This window comes from Paramisgurnus dabryanus, chromosome 6, assembly GCF_030506205.2.
Source record: "Paramisgurnus dabryanus chromosome 6, PD_genome_1.1, whole genome shotgun sequence".
Classification (NCBI taxonomy): Eukaryota; Metazoa; Chordata; class Actinopteri; order Cypriniformes; family Cobitidae; genus Paramisgurnus; species Paramisgurnus dabryanus.
This window is the reverse complement of record NC_133342.1, coordinates 20823647-20840704: the sequence shown is the minus strand read 5'-3', so window position 1 is coordinate 20840704 and position 17058 is coordinate 20823647. Positions and strand designations below refer to the sequence as shown.

Here is a 17058-nt window from a genome sequence, read left to right as displayed (position 1 = left end):
CTCAAGCGAAAAAACTCAGAGCAGCTTCAAGAACACGCACGCAGGATCTTTTGACTTTGTGTGTGTGAGAGAGGTAAGAATGGTGCCCACGTTGAGAAAACTTAATAGAAGACTAAAGTACGTATGTCACTCATCTAATTACAGTATGTTAACTGGATAACACTGGATATAACTCATTGTATAGTTTAGTAAAATAATGTATTTTGATTACACAAATCATATATGATTGTTTTACTAGCTGCTGACCAGCATCTATATGGCTAATTTCTAAGACATGTTGCTGATGCAGTACTGTGTGCTGTACCTTTTCTTGATAATTAAGTCTTTTGGGGTAGCATCTTATGCCTAGAATTATTCAAGGAGCTTGATTCTTTTAACTTCCTTCAACGTTTGATCAATTGTGCATAATGACATGTGCAACAAATGGATATAGGGTGTCAAACTCATAGACTTGCATCATTTAAGACGCTCTTTTTAAAATATTTTGGGTCAACCTCTGGCACAGATTTAAAGCTGAAACTTATCAAATCCTGTCAGAAGTCCAATGTCATTGAAACACACCAGTGGCTTTGCTGTCATCAGTATTAAACATGTTACCCCTCGAAATACCCCTCCCCACAGAGCTCCCACATAACAAATCACAATTTAACCCCTGTATATACATACCCAACCAACACCCCCCCCCCAAAGATGGAAACCTAGGGGAAACACTGAATGCCTTCCAGAAAATGTTCTTCTTTAAATATATAAACATACAATATACCAAATGAAAGAACAACTTAGGGGCCAGTCACACCAATAGCGTTTATGGCAGTTGCAGGCGCCTTTTTTGAATGATATTCTATGGGCAGGGCGCGTTTGCGCGCTGTTTATGCGCGCCGAGCGCCTTGCGGTTTTTTGCCGCCTGCCGCGCACGCGTTTTTGAAGGAGCGCTGAGAGCGGAGAAGCGCCCGACGTCATTCGCGTCTTTTTTATTGTCCAATCGAATGAGGGGAGAGGCGGGCCTTACGTTGTGGTGAGGGAAGTTTAGTTGCTTTGAAGAACCGGACACCACTCGCTCACTCTCTCCTGTGTGTTTGTGCACCTCTCACCCTCAAACAAGGTCAGAGCAAGCGTCCTCTTTTTAAAGTTTCTGCTGATATGACAGTTAACAGCAAAAGGGCGCTCACGCTTCACTATTTGATTGACAAGACAGCTGACTCGGTGGTTGCTTAGCAATATGAAAAGCCGCGTCCCACTGCTCTTTTTTTAAAAAAGGCAGTGCGTCGCGCCTTGCGTTTGCAAGCGTTTAAAGCGCTTTTGGTGTGACTGAAGCCTTAAACAGCAGCAGGAGTATAGGAGCCCAAACGGAATTTGCGCCCGTAGATTTCGGCAGAAAACTCCGCGGAATTCTGCGGATTTAATGCCCGTCATTGACAAGCACACATATCCCGCGCTTGAGCGTGTTTGTGAAAAGTAATCTCATTGACAACAAGGACACATAAGTCCCTTTCACACATACAGTCTTTACTGGTAATTTACTGGTAAATTGCAGTTAACATGTCATGTGTGAACAGAACCTTTCCGGTAAATCAGTGCTCCCAATTTACCAGTAAGACAGGTTGTAAGATTACCAGTAATTTACCGGTAAGCGCTATGTGTGAACGAAAAATATAGGATTACCGGCATTTAGAACGAACGACGTCAGACCGCGCTGACAGCTCGGGCCAATCAGAACGTTTTTAAACAGATGATGCGTGTACCACCGCACTGTTTACGTTCGTTTCCACACCCATGCTGCTTAAAAGTCGAGCACAACTGAAGTAAACATCCACATTGGACAACACAGTTGTTTAAAACAGCTTACCATATGTTTGCCAAATTGCCGACGTCCTTAGCACACCCTCGGTGAAGCCTAATGTGTAAACACAGGTTCCGTTTGACGCCGCCTAACGTAATGTTGTTTGGTCACGAGCAACTTCGCGACCGTTTGCCGCAGATGTGAAAACAACAAAATACGGACCGACGATATTAAGTCATAACCCGCCATTGTGTACAAATACGACACGGAGCTCGCGGCCGCGCGCCACAGGTAACTTCCGCTTTCTCTCCGAGTTTACCGGTATTTTGATACTTATGTGTGAATGATGTCTTACTGGTAAAAAGACGGAACGTCACTGCATGTGTGAACAGCACATTTTTGTATTTACTGGTAAATTCATTCTGGTAAATTCATGGTAATTTACTAGAATTACTGTGTGAAAGAGGCTATAAATAGCCTATCCTGCGCATTTGTGAGCCGTCAGTGGAGAGTACATTAACCCTGCGCGTGCTGTTTGCTGGCCCGTTTTCAATGATAGAGAGCACAAACCCTTTGATACTTGAGATGAAATAAAACTTACCGCTGAGTTTAGCAGATCTCACTTGACTCTGTCGTCTACGTGACGCGTGACAGTCAGCACATGATCATTTAAAATCCGTTTACAAGACAAATGCTGTTGTTGTTTAATATAAAGTTTACATTGCATTGTAAAAATAATAAAATTATCTTCATTCATGCTAATTTCATAATGCGAACGTATTAACACAGGCTTTTTATTCTGCTATAATATTTAACACTATAAACAATAGAGCCCGACCGATTTATCGTTTTGCCGATTTTATCGGCCGATATGAGCCTGTCGCAGATATATCTGTATCGGTGTATAAGCCGCAGATATGAAGCCGATATGAACGTTCCTTACAGAAGACATTAAATGCTTTTGAAAGATGTAAGTACTTGTTTGTCCAGCAGAGTGCGCCCTACTGGTTGCTAATGGTGACCCAGGTCACTCACTGTAGTGACACCAGCCAAACCCCCTTCACTTCAGTCAGTCCCTCAGTTCAGGTGGAGGCAGCCACGCTGTTTCTTCAAAACATTTTACACCTGGTATTAAGACGCGCTTTGGTCGATTGGATTATAAGTGGGCGAGTAAGACACATTCCGGTTTACATTTGGTGTTTTTAATCCGTCTCTTTTGTCCATTTGCGAGTTGTTTAAAACGCAAGCGGAAGAAATGACGCGAGGCGGAGAAAGGACGCGCTTTAACTGCCGCGCAGTCTGTGGGAGTACAGCTGCTTGTGCTGTTACTGAACATGCTCATTTCAAAGCAATTGATTAAATAAGCTCTCGCAACTTTACACCCTCGCTAAATTAAAGAGGCGGAGAGAAGACGCTTTAGTTTTATAAAAGTTTAAAGTACCGGCAGAACACTGTGGGTTCGCGTCATAAAAACGTTGTTCAGAACATTAAACATAAGCCTACATCAGTATGTTGTCAGTAAAGCATTGTCGTCTTAACAGTAAGTTTCTAATTAATTTGTGAAGTACATAACTTACTGTAAAGCAAATAAACAATGACTTTATTAGTTTCCATTTTCAAAATAAGCCCAATATAACATTATTCTCGTCAAAACTGACAATCATTTAAGTTATATGTATTTTGTTTTGTTTGTGTTTTAAAGTTATTTATAATTAGTCAAGTTTACTGTTTTGTGCACTTATATCAGAATCATTTTGGATAATAAAGTTTATTGTTAACTTGTAAAACACACCTGCCTATAGTACATATCTTTGTCACGTCATTTTAAGTGTTTGATCACCACATTTGTGAGTGATCATTGCAAAAATATATATGTACAGTAGCCTGCTGTAGTATAATATACTGTAGTATATGTGTACTGTACTATAATATACACATAATGGATATCGGCCGATATATGGTTATCTGTGTTTTTTTACTCCCTAATATCTGTATCTGCATCGGCCCAAAAAAATGCATATCGGTCGGGCTCTAATAAACAATATGTCATTTTATATATAAACTATAATTCTATATTGACATGCACATGAGGTTCATGTTGGTCCAATTTGATTCCCTCTCTTGCGCACAGTTGCAGTCGTCGGTCTCACTCTCAGCCACCTTCCTATTACGAGGTGTTAGACTGTAAAAAATGCGCTACATATGGCATTTAAAAAACCGGATGGTTTATTCAAAGTTCGAATACAGATATTTCACGTCATGTTCGCATGCATATTCGAATATCGAATAAAAAGTGACAGCCCTACTGCACGCTGCGCTTGTGTCATTCTGAAAAGTTAAAATGTTTTTAAAAAGCCTGGAAAAAACGAGCGAGTTGCGACTGCAACTGTCCAATTTCTACAGATTTTTTTTACGGTCAAATGTGGTCAAAAGTGGAAAAGGTCAAAAGTTTTGCCTTCTGTTTACACCTGTGTTTAGCCTTGTCCGCTTGTAATCCGATCAACCAAAACACATCGATCCACCGAAACGCAACGTAGGACAAACAAATACTATAGATGTCAATTTATACTAGTTTGCTTTTATTATCCCTTTAATACCAATATGTCCTTGTTTTGGGTAAAGCAGATTGATGTACATCAAATGTAAATAAGATTTATAGAGGTAGCATATGTTGCTGCTAGTTTTAAGACTGATTTGAGTGTGTGCTTTGTTTTGCTAGTGGGTCCCTTCCTAAATCTTTATTTGTGAACCTGGACCACAAAACCATTTATACATAGCACGGGTATATTTGAAGAGTTTGGTTCCAAAACAAGAGAAATATTTTTATTTTATTTTGTCAAAACATGTTATCATGTTTTTATTGTGTATTATTGTGCTACTTTGCTGTAATCAAAACAAACCAACTGCAGTTTGATTGATATAAATTGGAATGCACAATCAAAAAATAAACCATTAGTATGTTATGTAAAGATCATGTTCCATAAAGATTTTTGTAAATTTCCTACCATAAATACATCAAAACTTAAACTTTATGAGTGGATGCAATTCTAATGACTTCATTTGGTAATTTTCTCAATATTTTGATTTTTTTGCACCCTCAGAATCCAGATTTTCAAATTGTATCTTGGCCAAATATTGCCCTATCCTAACAAACCATACATTGGAGGTCTGGATGCCACGTGACCCATTTTGTTTACGCCATCAAACTGGCAGGCAAGGACAGCCGGGAGCGATATATAATGAATGGCGCCTGCATGGGTTTCATGGCAACAGAGCTCACAGCACACTTTAATTCAAAAGATATAGATATGTACATCCAAAACTTAATAGGGTGAAACATAACAGATCCTTATAATGTGTGTCAGCCCAGTTATTTTACACATTTTAAACTCTCATGTCATTTCAGGGATACAATTGAACATAAATCCCTTATAAAACATAATGAAATAGTAAGGTATAAACAGTCTGGTTTAAAATGATTGTTCAACTACTATTGATAGCAATGCTGCAGCGCTCAAGCTGGTCTACGATTGCCTGCCAAAAGTTTAGGCTGTGTGACGTCAACTGCATGAGCTTTATGTTTTTGTACAGAGTCACATATACTCCTTATTACAATTTTCTTGCTGTTATATTGCACAGAAAATGTAGTTTTAAGAACTGAAATGGTGAGTTGTTTTTTCCATGTCATCATACAATTATATTTATTTTCTACCTCTTTTTATGGCAGTAAACACTAACTTCTGTTTTCTATAAACAGATTACACTACAACAGTAAACGTTAATAAAGTTCAGTTTAAACAGCAGTTTCAAAAGGGGTTTTATATAACTCAGATGCCAGACTCAGCTTTACTTTAAGTAATAATGAAAGCCTTTCTGCTTAACCACATGCTGTGAACATGTGATTCAGTTTCCTCTAATCTTACTGTTCTGTTCCTAGGTGATGTAAAACGCGGTACCATGTGAATGATTGAGGATCATGAAGCTTGCACACAAACTACTGTTCGTCCTGTGTCCCATGCTGGTCTTGGGATTCATCTACTACTCTTCTGGGAAGCTCCATTTCTATGTATGGGGCCAGAAGCCACGTGAGTAGTTCTCAGGCTTTGTCTTGCCATCTACATGTTAAAATGAGTCTGGTTGTGACCTATCTCTACACGGATGCCTTTTGGTCTGTCAATATGTATGTTCCAAGTTTGTTTGTTAGACCTTCTGTCAGTTAAATTATTAAGCTTATGAGCCTGCTTGCTTGCTTTACTGCTGGTTAAGGACTGGACACATCTCCTGTTGCACTCACACAGCTCACATTCTGTTTGAGTTTGTTGTGAACAAGTAAAGATTGCAGGTTTTGTTTGACCAATGAAACAAAGGGCATTTAACTTGTTAATCACACAATTTTCCAATATTTTTTAACGTAGATTTTTGGAGATGCAAGGTGTTAAAAAAACTCATATTGTGTCTAGTTAAGGACATCTTGTGTTGTCTCTCTTATTTATTTGAACACAAAATTAACACTTAATTTGTTAAAAAACACACAATGTGTAAAATAGGATAACACAAAACAATGTGTAAAAATTAACACCTTTCTTAGAGTGTAGCTGTTCTGAGAGATCGTTGGCAGAGGTTCAATCAGCCTTTATCTTATGTCTTAATTTTGCATTGATAAGATATTGTAAGAGGGTTTATAATGGTTGACTTATTTGCTGATGAAAAGGTGTGTGTCTGCATTGATTTGTCATCAAGCATTTAGGTGTGGGAGTAAAATTCACTTACAGAGCAGAGTGTCTCAGAAAAATTCACTGTATTATTTGTGATAATCACTTTTAATTTGTTACAACTTGTGATGCACCAATGAGGAATGTGTGGTTGAAAATTCATATTTAAAATTATAATTTGTTTAGAGTAACTATAAATCATATTGAAGATCCAGTTTAAATGATTGAGTATTAACTAGATTTCAGATTTCTTGCCCCACTAGTGTGAACATGACCTCAGACTGAATTTTGGATAATGCAAGCACATTTGCACTTTACAAAATGAGATGTTGGTTAGTCTCTCACTGTGTGTTTGATGCCAAGTCTATGTGTGTTAGAATAGTTTGAAAGGGCCAACTGTTTCACAAAAGTGCACCTTGGGTACATTTACACAAAGGTGTGCAAAAACATTAAATGCCTGTCCTCAAATTTGGTAGCTTAAATAGCCTTAACGAAAGCCAACAAGCTTCAGTTTAGTTGAATAATGCTTCAGCATAAGGACCATGTATTTGTGTGTGTGTTCTGCTTTTTCGTTATTTGGTGCAGGACACTACAACACAGGCCTTCAGTGTGGTATTGAGGTGTCAAAAAGTGTTAACACTAGATTAGAAAGTGATTGTGGAAGGTCAGAGCAAAATGCTTTATCTTATTGGCCGTTTCATCCGCACCACCGCAGTGAATCTGTGCATTACCATCGCGGTGGTAAAAAACTGCCGCAGACACCGCCCTAACTGCATGTTAAGCTCTTAAATGTAAAATATGAAATAGTGATCCTGTAAAACTCTGTACTTTGTATTACTTGTATTTTTTTAAATGTGTTATTTTTCATAAAATAATTTTAGCATAATTGTTTTTAGGGGGAGAGCGCAAATGTTTGCATTATTTTAATTATCAAAACAATTGTTTAGTGTTTTTCAAGAAAATAGGCATGTTTGCAAGGTGAAAGTTTTGTGTAAGTTTTAAAACCGAATAAATATAAGACACATTGTTTATATGTTTTATAAAATCGAATGTAATAGAATTGATACAAACATATAGGGGTGGTTTCCCGGGCAGGGTTTATCCTAGTCCCAGACTAAAATGCATGTGGGAACTGCCTTTATTTAAAACATCTTGCACTGACAAATACATCAGTGTTATTGTTTTGTCTCAAGATGCACACCAATATTGATTTTTGTAAGGTATATTTGTAAAAACTACTTAAATGTCCTAATATAACTAAGCACTAGATTAATCTAAACCTTGTCTGGGAAACTGACCCATAGGTGTATAAAATCTTCCCTTTTCCAAGCATCCCCAAAAATGACCTTTTTCCCCCACTAGAGGGAGAGGGTGCACTACTGTACAGGTTCAGATTCACAGCCGGCTTCGGTGTCTATGCAGTATGTCCACATGGTTGAGCATTTGTTTCACAGTCACAGCTTCTTATAGGAAATTACATATTTTTTCACTCCAGGAAGACAAAAGTGTTTTTATGACCGTTTTACTTTTTTCACCAATACAGTAACTCTCAAGGCATCCTATGAAAAAAAAAATTTTGTTTTCCACTTAGCTAAGTTTATGTGGAAGAAAGTGCTTTAAAACTTTAAGCTGATTTAAAGGGACAGTAAGTAGGGTTTTAAGTGTTTTATTAATCAAAATCAATGTCTTTATTCATAAATATGTCCTTGTTGGTGTCAAATGACCTCTGCCAGTGATCATCTCTTTCTTAGCTTAGAATTTCTTTTCTTCACTTACATTGAACAGGTAAGTTCAAGGAGGCTTCCATGTCGTTGCGCCGTATTAACTATAATAGCAGAGAGGGACAAAAAGCACTAGCCTATCAACGCGTTTTCATTCAGAACATGTGAACCAGCTGAAACGGACAAGGAGATCAGTGATTACATAACGGCTATCGTAGTTGCAACACGCATTTGGAAAAGCGAGGCGCTAGAGAGCACTATTCGTTTGAATGCATAATACAATTTCACCACTAGATGGGGGTAAATCCTACTTATTGTCCCTTTAAGCATTATAGTCTACCACCCGAGCTGCCATTCTTCCCTTAATCCTACACGTGAAATGTGGTTTCTATAAAAATGATCACCTCTTAGTGTAAAACAATTTAGCAGCTTACCTTAATTTAAAAAGCATTGTGAAAGCAACCTCACCCACATTCATTCTGAAAAGTTGCCTGCTTGTGGCCATAAGTGAGTTTGATGCATAGGCAAACCGTGGAGAGATCTAAAGAGCTTGCCGTGAACATTGGTCCATCCCTCATCATCTGTGATGGGCTCACTGATAGACGAGTGAGAATGTTCCATAATGCCTTGCAGCACACATCGCTCAGTAAACTGTTATAAGTTCTTCTGCAACTCACTCACCGGCATTCTGTGCTCTCATTGTCCTGAGAGCAACGCTTCACAGTCTAATCTCAGTCCACACGCACTGTCTCATCACAATGTTTATCATGTACAACACTAACACTCAACGTACTTTCATATGCTGCTGGCAAACTGGTCGGCCCTGGTGTAGACAGGTCCCCATGTTCTTGATCTGCAGAGGGTCCTGGGATAGGGTAAATAGCGTGAATGTGATTAATATTCTGCTTGATAAGACCGAAGAAAATGTTTCATTCTTTGTGGGGGAAAAAGTCATTTGAATAACTTCAGACTGATGATGAGACAAATAACTATTTGGTTGCTGCAATTATTTTGAAGTTGTATTGATTAATGCTTTTGTATTGGCTCTCATAAACACAGCTGAGGAAATGGATTTGGCTGAAGTTTCTTTTATCCCCTTTCCATGTACAGTTTCAGTGATTATTTAGTACTCAGCAAATAAGTTATTCTCAGTTTTTCAATTCGTGTTTTCATTCGCTGCCTTTGGTATCCTGAACCTCTGTGGAAAAACTTGGATTAATGATAAACAGCAGATTTCGACAGCTGCGCCCAGTTTATTTTGGAAATTTTTGTGAACCTGGGATGGGTTTTTTTGAACCTAACCCCTATTATGAAAGGCACTTTAGGACAAATTGTAAAGAGGAATCACAATAAATGTTTCTGAAAGGGTACGAGGGAAGGAAGCGTAACCCTTTTGTGATGATAAATGACAAAGAGAGGGCGAGAACCTAGTTCTGTGTTTGGGATGGTTGTGGAGACTGCGTCATACAAGGCAGTTATAATAGCATTACAGAAATGCATAATTCTTCTTACACACTGCAGAAAGAAAACATTTGGGAATTTGCAGATATATAAAAATATTTGGCTTCAGTTTTTAGTGATAAGACATAAATTGTTTTTTATTCTTCCCTTACATTATTGCATTTACGATGCACAATAGCTTATTGTTATTATTATTGCTTACAAATCTGCTGGAGGCAGAAAGTCATACTGTATATCGGGGGTACTTGCACTTCACACAATGTAAAAAACCTTGTATTTGCGTAGATCTCCATAGTGATTCATTAAAGATGCCTGAACAATGAACATGGCTTTTTACAGGCCTTTCCCCCATGCAATATCTTTTTTATACCCCCTGTTGAATGTTTATTCTGATGGTTGAGCAATGTGCCACGGGTATGCATTATTCTTCGATAAACACACAACTGACCTGTCAAATGTCTTAAAATAACTACCAAAGCAATGCCTCAGCAATGTCTTTGGTAAACGTGGTATAAGCTCCGGTGCTTTGAATTATTGGAAAATAATGCACACCCATGGTGTCACGGCACTCCTGAAAAATTGGTCTTGCAAAGAAGTGAATTAAAGGTCTTTACATGCAAATTTTACATTAACCTTCTAAGACCTCACTTTTTTGTTGTTGTTTGCACCATAATACTTAATTTTGTGTAACTGGAACCTGTTGTACACAAACATGGACAATTATACTGCTTCATGTTCAGAGAAAAATATTTGGTTATTATATTTATTGGTTCTTCCTAACACCAAAATAGCTGGAAGAAATCTGAAAAAAGGCAAACCAAAGCTCGGGTCTTAGGAGGTTAATGTTGCATACAATGCTTAAAGGGATAGCTCATAATAGTCATCATTTAGCTCACCCAAAAAATATATTTTGATAAATGATGATAAGCACAGAGTTGAAGGTACCCATTGACTTCCATGACTTCTTTTCCTACTATGGAAATCAATAGGTACCATCAACTATGTACTTAACCATATTTTAAACACAAAAGATGATATTTTGATAAATGATGGTAAATAATAGCAGATTTTTTATTTTTGGCTGAACTATCCCTTTAACAATAGGGGTGGCATTGGGCCTGGCAACAGAGTTGCCAGTGTTGCATCGTCAATGTGTGTCTTACATTTACATGTAATTTTTTGCCTTGCTAAAGTAAACATTTGATTTTCAGTTATGTACTGTTAAATTGCAAGTTTTGATTTGTGAGTGAATTATAAGGTAAACACATATATCTGGCTAAATTTTTCAAAACTGTGAGAATATGTGTTAGTTTTGGAAGTGTCAATAAGATTAGGTTAAAAATGATAAACAAACCACTGTATTCCATTTGTTTTTAGGAAAAGAGTTTATCATGTGTCACATATTTGTTTTGTACACTGACTTTTTTTTTGTTTTCCACATATTAAAAAGTTTGCCCTGAGAGTAATTTGCAGCTTAAGTTTGACTTTGCATATATTTAGCAGCTCTGATCATTTTTGTTCCTTTTGATTCACAGAATATGATGAGGAGACCACCGTAAAACTCATTAAAGTCACTAGCCATACTACCAATCCTACTGTGAAACAAGGTAGAAACTCTAGTCTGTAACTGCTCCACCACGGTAGCAGTTATTGGGGGCTTGTGAAATAATTTATGGGCTTGTTGGCAGGTGCTATTTTTCCTTAAAACCTGATTTCTCATGGATAATGCTTTAAATTCTTCTGTTCTTAAATACCTTTTCTTAATAAATGTTACTGCACGGGCTGCTTATTGTATCAGCTGAAAATTATGGTGATGGGCATCCCAACAAATCATGTCAATGCTGGATTTAATGAAACTTAACTTTCTAGTTCATTGATTGGTATAGGTTCGGTCTTTGAGGGTTTGGGCCGAGGGTCGCTCTCCATGATCTCAAAATTCCTAGAAGATTGTTACAGATAGAACCACCGGGCCTAACTGATGGTCTTGTGTTTCAGAACCGGTGGTGGAGGGCGCTGTCTCCGTGGGACGAATAGTAGGCTCAGGTACAGCCTTACAGCAAAGAGTGCACTCTGGTCAACACGAGAACCCCAGCACTTACTATGGGAGGCCTGGTAGTCCTGAGATAATGTCCTTTGATACATTACACACTGAGATACTTTAAATCGGTTACTTTGATAGGAAACTGTGCCATTTGTGTGCTTTTTCCATTTATTTTTACTACTGAACTTTTAAGAAGCAATTTTCACAAAGTTCACCCTGCGTGAAAACGTTTTCAACTGTGGCTGGCTTCGGTGCTGGAACTCAATCTTGAATCGTGCTGCGCTTTTCCACACAAAAAGCCCTGGCCTCATGCCCTAATCCTGGTTCAGAATCAGGCCCTTAAATATTGCTGGTCTCGAACCAGCAAAGCTGTAATGTCAGTAGGTTGAGCTTCCATTACTTACATAGCCATTTTCAAAAGCCTCCGAGTTCCTTCAAATACCTAAGGTCCCGTACACACTGCATGAAAAAAACAGCAAAAAATAAAAATCCAATAATAAACCAAAATAAATACAGATGCTTTACCCCAAAGATCAAAGTATTGGGACTGACACTTTCACACTTTAATAGCACCAAAAACTTGATCGCTTCATTACCCAAAAGCCACAAACGTTTACGCCGGTTTCACACTGCAAGCGTGAGCAGCGCATTAGTGGCGTGTGTTACTTTCACACTTTAATAGCACCAACAACTCGATCGCTTCATTACCCAAAAGCCACAAACGTTTACGCCGGTTTCACACTGCAAGCGTGAGCAGCGCATTAGTGGCGTGTGTTACTTTCACACTTTAATAGCACCAACAACTCGATCGCTTCATTACCCAAAAGCCACAAACGGTTACGCCGGTTTCACACTGCAAGCGTGGCAGCGCCTAAGTGGCGTGTGGTACTTTTTTAGCACCCATGTTAACAAGTTAGAACAGGCACACCACACGCGTGAGCAGCGCATGAAGCAGCAGTGCTGCGATTGTTTCGCCGTCGGTTTTATCTTTGCTGCACTGCTCACGCTCAATTAAAGTGACAGTGCTTTGCTTATGGTTTAAATTATTGTGGATTGATGCGAAAAAGTGTAATTTTACTATAAACTCATGATGGCTCATAAATGCATGTAAAATAAAGTAATGTCAACTTGAGATCGTAATACTGTTATTAAACTGCACAGTATGCGCTGCATAAACAGCCGGTGTGAAAGCACAATGGCACCACACAGCAAATGCTCTCCTTACACGCTGCTCATGCTTGCGGTGTGAAACCGCCATTAAGCACCAAAATGGTATGTCAGTACAAAAGAAGACGAGGACCTGCCAACACTGCAAGACGGCGCGCTGTGGAGCAGCCTCACAAATGCTTTAATCGAAAACGCAAATAATTTTCTAAAGAACCCATTCTGTTATAATGCGCAAACGGTGAAGTAATAAAAATGGCCAGCAGCCATATTCCTTAGAAAACCAGGTTGGTAGAGGTGTTAGTGAGACCAGCAGGAGGTGTTCACCCTGTGGTCTGTGTGGGTCCTAACACCCCCAGTATAGTGATGGGGACAGTATACTGTAAAAAAGCACTGTCCTTCCGATGAGATGTTAAACCGAGGTCCTGACTCTCTCTGTGGTTGTAAAAAAAATTCAGGATGTCCTATGAAAAAGTAGGGGTGTTCCCTGGTATCCTGGCCAGATTTGCCCATTGGCCTGCTAATCATACCCATATATACTGATTGGCTATATCACTCTGTCTCCTCTCCACTAATAAGCTGGTGTGTGGTGGGCGTTCTGGCACAATATGGCTGCCGTCGCATCATCCAGGTGGATGCTGCACATTGGTGGTTGTTAAGAAGAATCCCTTTTTCATATGATGAGCACTTTGAGTGCTAATGCAAAATGCACTTTATAAATGTAATTTATTAATAATAATAATAATAATAATAATAATAATAATAAATTACATTTATAAAGTGCATTTTTTTTCATTAGCACTCAAAGTGCTCATCATATGAAAGGGGGATTGTTATATCATGATGTTATAATAATACAACATAACACACAAGAGTATAATAATATAACTCTACACTCTAAAAAAACAAACGGTGCTATATAGCACCAAAACAATTGCTTTGGATCGTAACGATAGAAGAACCATTTTAGTGCCATATAGCACCGGTGAAGAACCAGTGAAGCACCAGTGAAGCACCAGTGAAGCACCAGTGTAGAACCATATAGGGGCCATATAGCACCACATATGGTTCTACATAGCACTATATGGTTCTACACAGGTGCTTCACTGGTGCTTCACTGGTTCTTCACCGGTGCTATATGGCACTAAAAATGGTTCTTCTATCGTTACGATCCAAAGCAACTGTTTTGGTGCTATATAGCACCGTTTGTTTTTTAGAGTGTACACAATTCTGGTCACTGGTAATGTAGTGCATTTAACTCTTTATTTTGTGGAAACGCGAGCCGGTTCACTCCAGCTTTGTTGCCAACCCCTTACATTTATAGAGATATGTCTCTTTATTACATGCGAGAAATTAAATGATCTGAGAGAAATAAAACTATTTGAAAGAAAAAGTTATCACACTGATAGCAAAGAAGCATTTCATAAGAAACAAAAGAATATTTGAGAGATAAAGTTTTCATACCAATAGCAAAAAATAATAATATTTGTGACTAAAAAAAAAGTTTTGAGAGAAAGTATTTTCTCATGATAGAACATAAAAAAATTTTAATTAGATTTTTTTATTATTTCTGGGAAAAAAATCTCTCAAGTATATATTTTTTGCTATTAGTGTGAAAACATTTTCTCAAAAAAAAAAAGTGTTTCTATCAAAACGCTTTTCTTTGCTCTCGATGCAATTTCTTGCTCTCGTCTCAGGATTTTGCTTTCTCTGTGAAAATTGTGTCATGGGCGGGGCCACGTTCCTATTGGCCAGTCGGGTGAGCATCGTCTTGTCTTGGGAATCGAACTGTATCATTACACCGTTGTTCGGTTTACCTAGATAGATGCCGTCTCTGCTTTTAGTTGAGCATGGACACTCTAATGTTTGAGTAAGATGATGACACACAACTCGATGGATAGCTGGCTGAGCAAGTTCACAGCAATGAAGACTGATAGAAACACTTTTTTTTAGAGAAAATGTTTTCACACTAATAGCAAAAATATATACTTGAGAGATTTTTTTTCAAGAAATAATAAAAAAATTCAAATTTATATTTTTTATGTTCTATCATGAGAAAATACTTTCTCTCAAAAAAATTTTTTTAGTCTCAAATATTATTATTTTTTGCTATTGGTATGAAAACTTTATCTCTCAAATATTCTTTTGTTTCTCATGAAATGCTTCTTTGCTATCAGTGTGATAACTTTTTCTTTCAAATAGTTTTATTTCTTTCAGATCATTTAATTTCTCGCATGTAATAAAGACACATATCTCGCTCCATAGTAGATCGTCTAATAACGATTTCATCTCGCAACCTTCATCGTACCACATAACACTTATAAAAACAGTCAGTATTCTTGTGCGCTGTGCTATTTTACTTTTTGTAAAAAAATAGACAGCTGTGACTATTTGTATTATATTGTTTTACAAGGCAAAATTCTAATAAGGATATAATCTATTTGAACCATGTGTTAAAACAATTATGATCAAAAGCATCAAAGAGTTGACACATAATATAAACAATTTCCTGTCCATTACATCAGTAGTAAGTCATGGGAACATGCACACCACACATCTGCCACTGTTTCTTGAATTACTTATAATTTTTAATATTAAAAACAGAAATGCAAGTCTGTATGGTTATCGGAAAAACGTTTTTAAGACTTTTATAATCCGATTGTTGGCACCTGAAGTCTCACAATGTCACACCAAGATGTATCAGTCTTTAAAGGCACACTTTCAGTACATAACAAATGCAGATACGGTGCATTGGTGCTTGGTCATTGCTTTACCTAGCAAAGATTTGGGCCACCATCTTAAAGTGGGTTAGTTCTGATCCCAAAGGTTTTCAAGAGTATGCATGCAAGTGGTATGGGGTTACTGAGGTCTAACTCCTTCCCAACTGCTTCCCCTGAGCAAGGCAGTTAACCCTGTGACACACTTGGAGATCTCTCCCGGTAATTGGCCAACCACAAGTTGCTTTGAAAAATTGCATCTGCTAAACAATCATTTTGTTTCAGCAGTGGTCATTTTTAACTGATTCCTCCTCTCCATTCTTCAGCATCTGTCCTGAGGCTTGAGCCATCACTGGAGTTCTTAAAAATTCTTCCTTTCAATGCATTAGTGCTTATTTGATAAGCATCACTTCCTCACTGATGCTTTATTTGCGCTGTGAATGCTACAAGTGTTGCTAATAAGCAAATGTAGAAGCTGAGTTACATGTTTTTATCTGTTCATCAGTCCTGTTAATGAGTCCATTTTAGCCGTCTGCTTGATAAGTAGTTGTTTCTTTTGTTAAATGTTTTTGTTTCTAGCTGCACTGCTATGGCTATCACTATAAGCATGCTCAAACTCAAACCTGTTACTGTTTTTATTGGTTTATCACAATGGAAAGTGAAGATTTTTTTGTTTTCCAATCAAAAGTTTTTTGCTTTCTTTAAGGCTTAGCTTCATTGACGCATCATAGACACCTATGGTCTAAAGGAGCCAACATAGGTGGACAACTAATTTTTAACATTCTTTCTCAGCTGAACTTAGGAATATCTTGGCTGGTCTAACCTGATATTGCTGCTTCTACTACATACAGTATTCTAAGCTCCGTCTAAATGATGATCTAACCCGGGATAAAATAAGAATGCAAATATTAACTTCAGGTTATCATCGAAAGTGTTGTTGAAATGTGCTAAAGATGCATTTTGACATTAATGACAAAAAAGATGAATCTTCAGTTCCTCATTATTCTACTTCAGTTTGTATTGTAAATGTCTGTATAAAACATGCTAATTGTCATCTTTCTCTTTATAGTGTTTGATAAGCAAGGATTCTTGCTGAATCCGGACATAAAGCTGTAAGTATTCTGCTTGATGCTCATAAGTAAATAAATGAAATAATTTTATGTTTGTTTACACAATTGCCTATAACTGTTTTTTGACCTTCATATATATGGTAGACATGTCATTCAACCTATTTTAAGTTGATGTTCCATCACAAGGGTCTTGAAAATATATTATAAAGGTTGAAAAACTACAAAGTGTCACTTTAAATTGGGTGTGCTAGCGCTTGGGCGGAAGTTTGATACCGCGGCTTCGCCACCGGGCTCCATGGACAATTCCTTCTGCGCATGCCTTGGCTCCAAACTGATGTTTTTGCATAACATGACAGTGCCCAATGTTTGGACATTTTGCCTTTAATTAATTA

At 37.8% G+C, this 17058-nt stretch overlaps 1 protein-coding gene across 5 annotated transcripts in view; it reads left to right on the top strand.

Moving 5' to 3' along the window:
* The window catches only part of st3gal3b (ST3 beta-galactoside alpha-2,3-sialyltransferase 3b), a 70961-nt gene that overhangs the window by 8967 nt on the left and 44936 nt on the right, over positions 1-17058 (top strand). Inside the window, exons 2-5 of one of the 5 annotated variants that reach the window (XM_065276003.2) lie at positions 5718-5865; positions 11210-11281; positions 11670-11786; positions 16666-16708. In XM_065276003.2, the coding sequence (XP_065132075.1) occupies positions 5757-5865; positions 11210-11281; positions 11670-11786; positions 16666-16708 (341 nt within the window). In that variant the 5' untranslated portion in view covers positions 5718-5756. The remainder of the gene's footprint in view (positions 1-5717; positions 5866-11209; positions 11282-11669; positions 11787-16665; positions 16709-17058) is intronic. The other 4 variants (XM_065276004.2, XM_065276005.2, XM_065276006.2 and 1 more) reach the window with 4 other exon arrangements.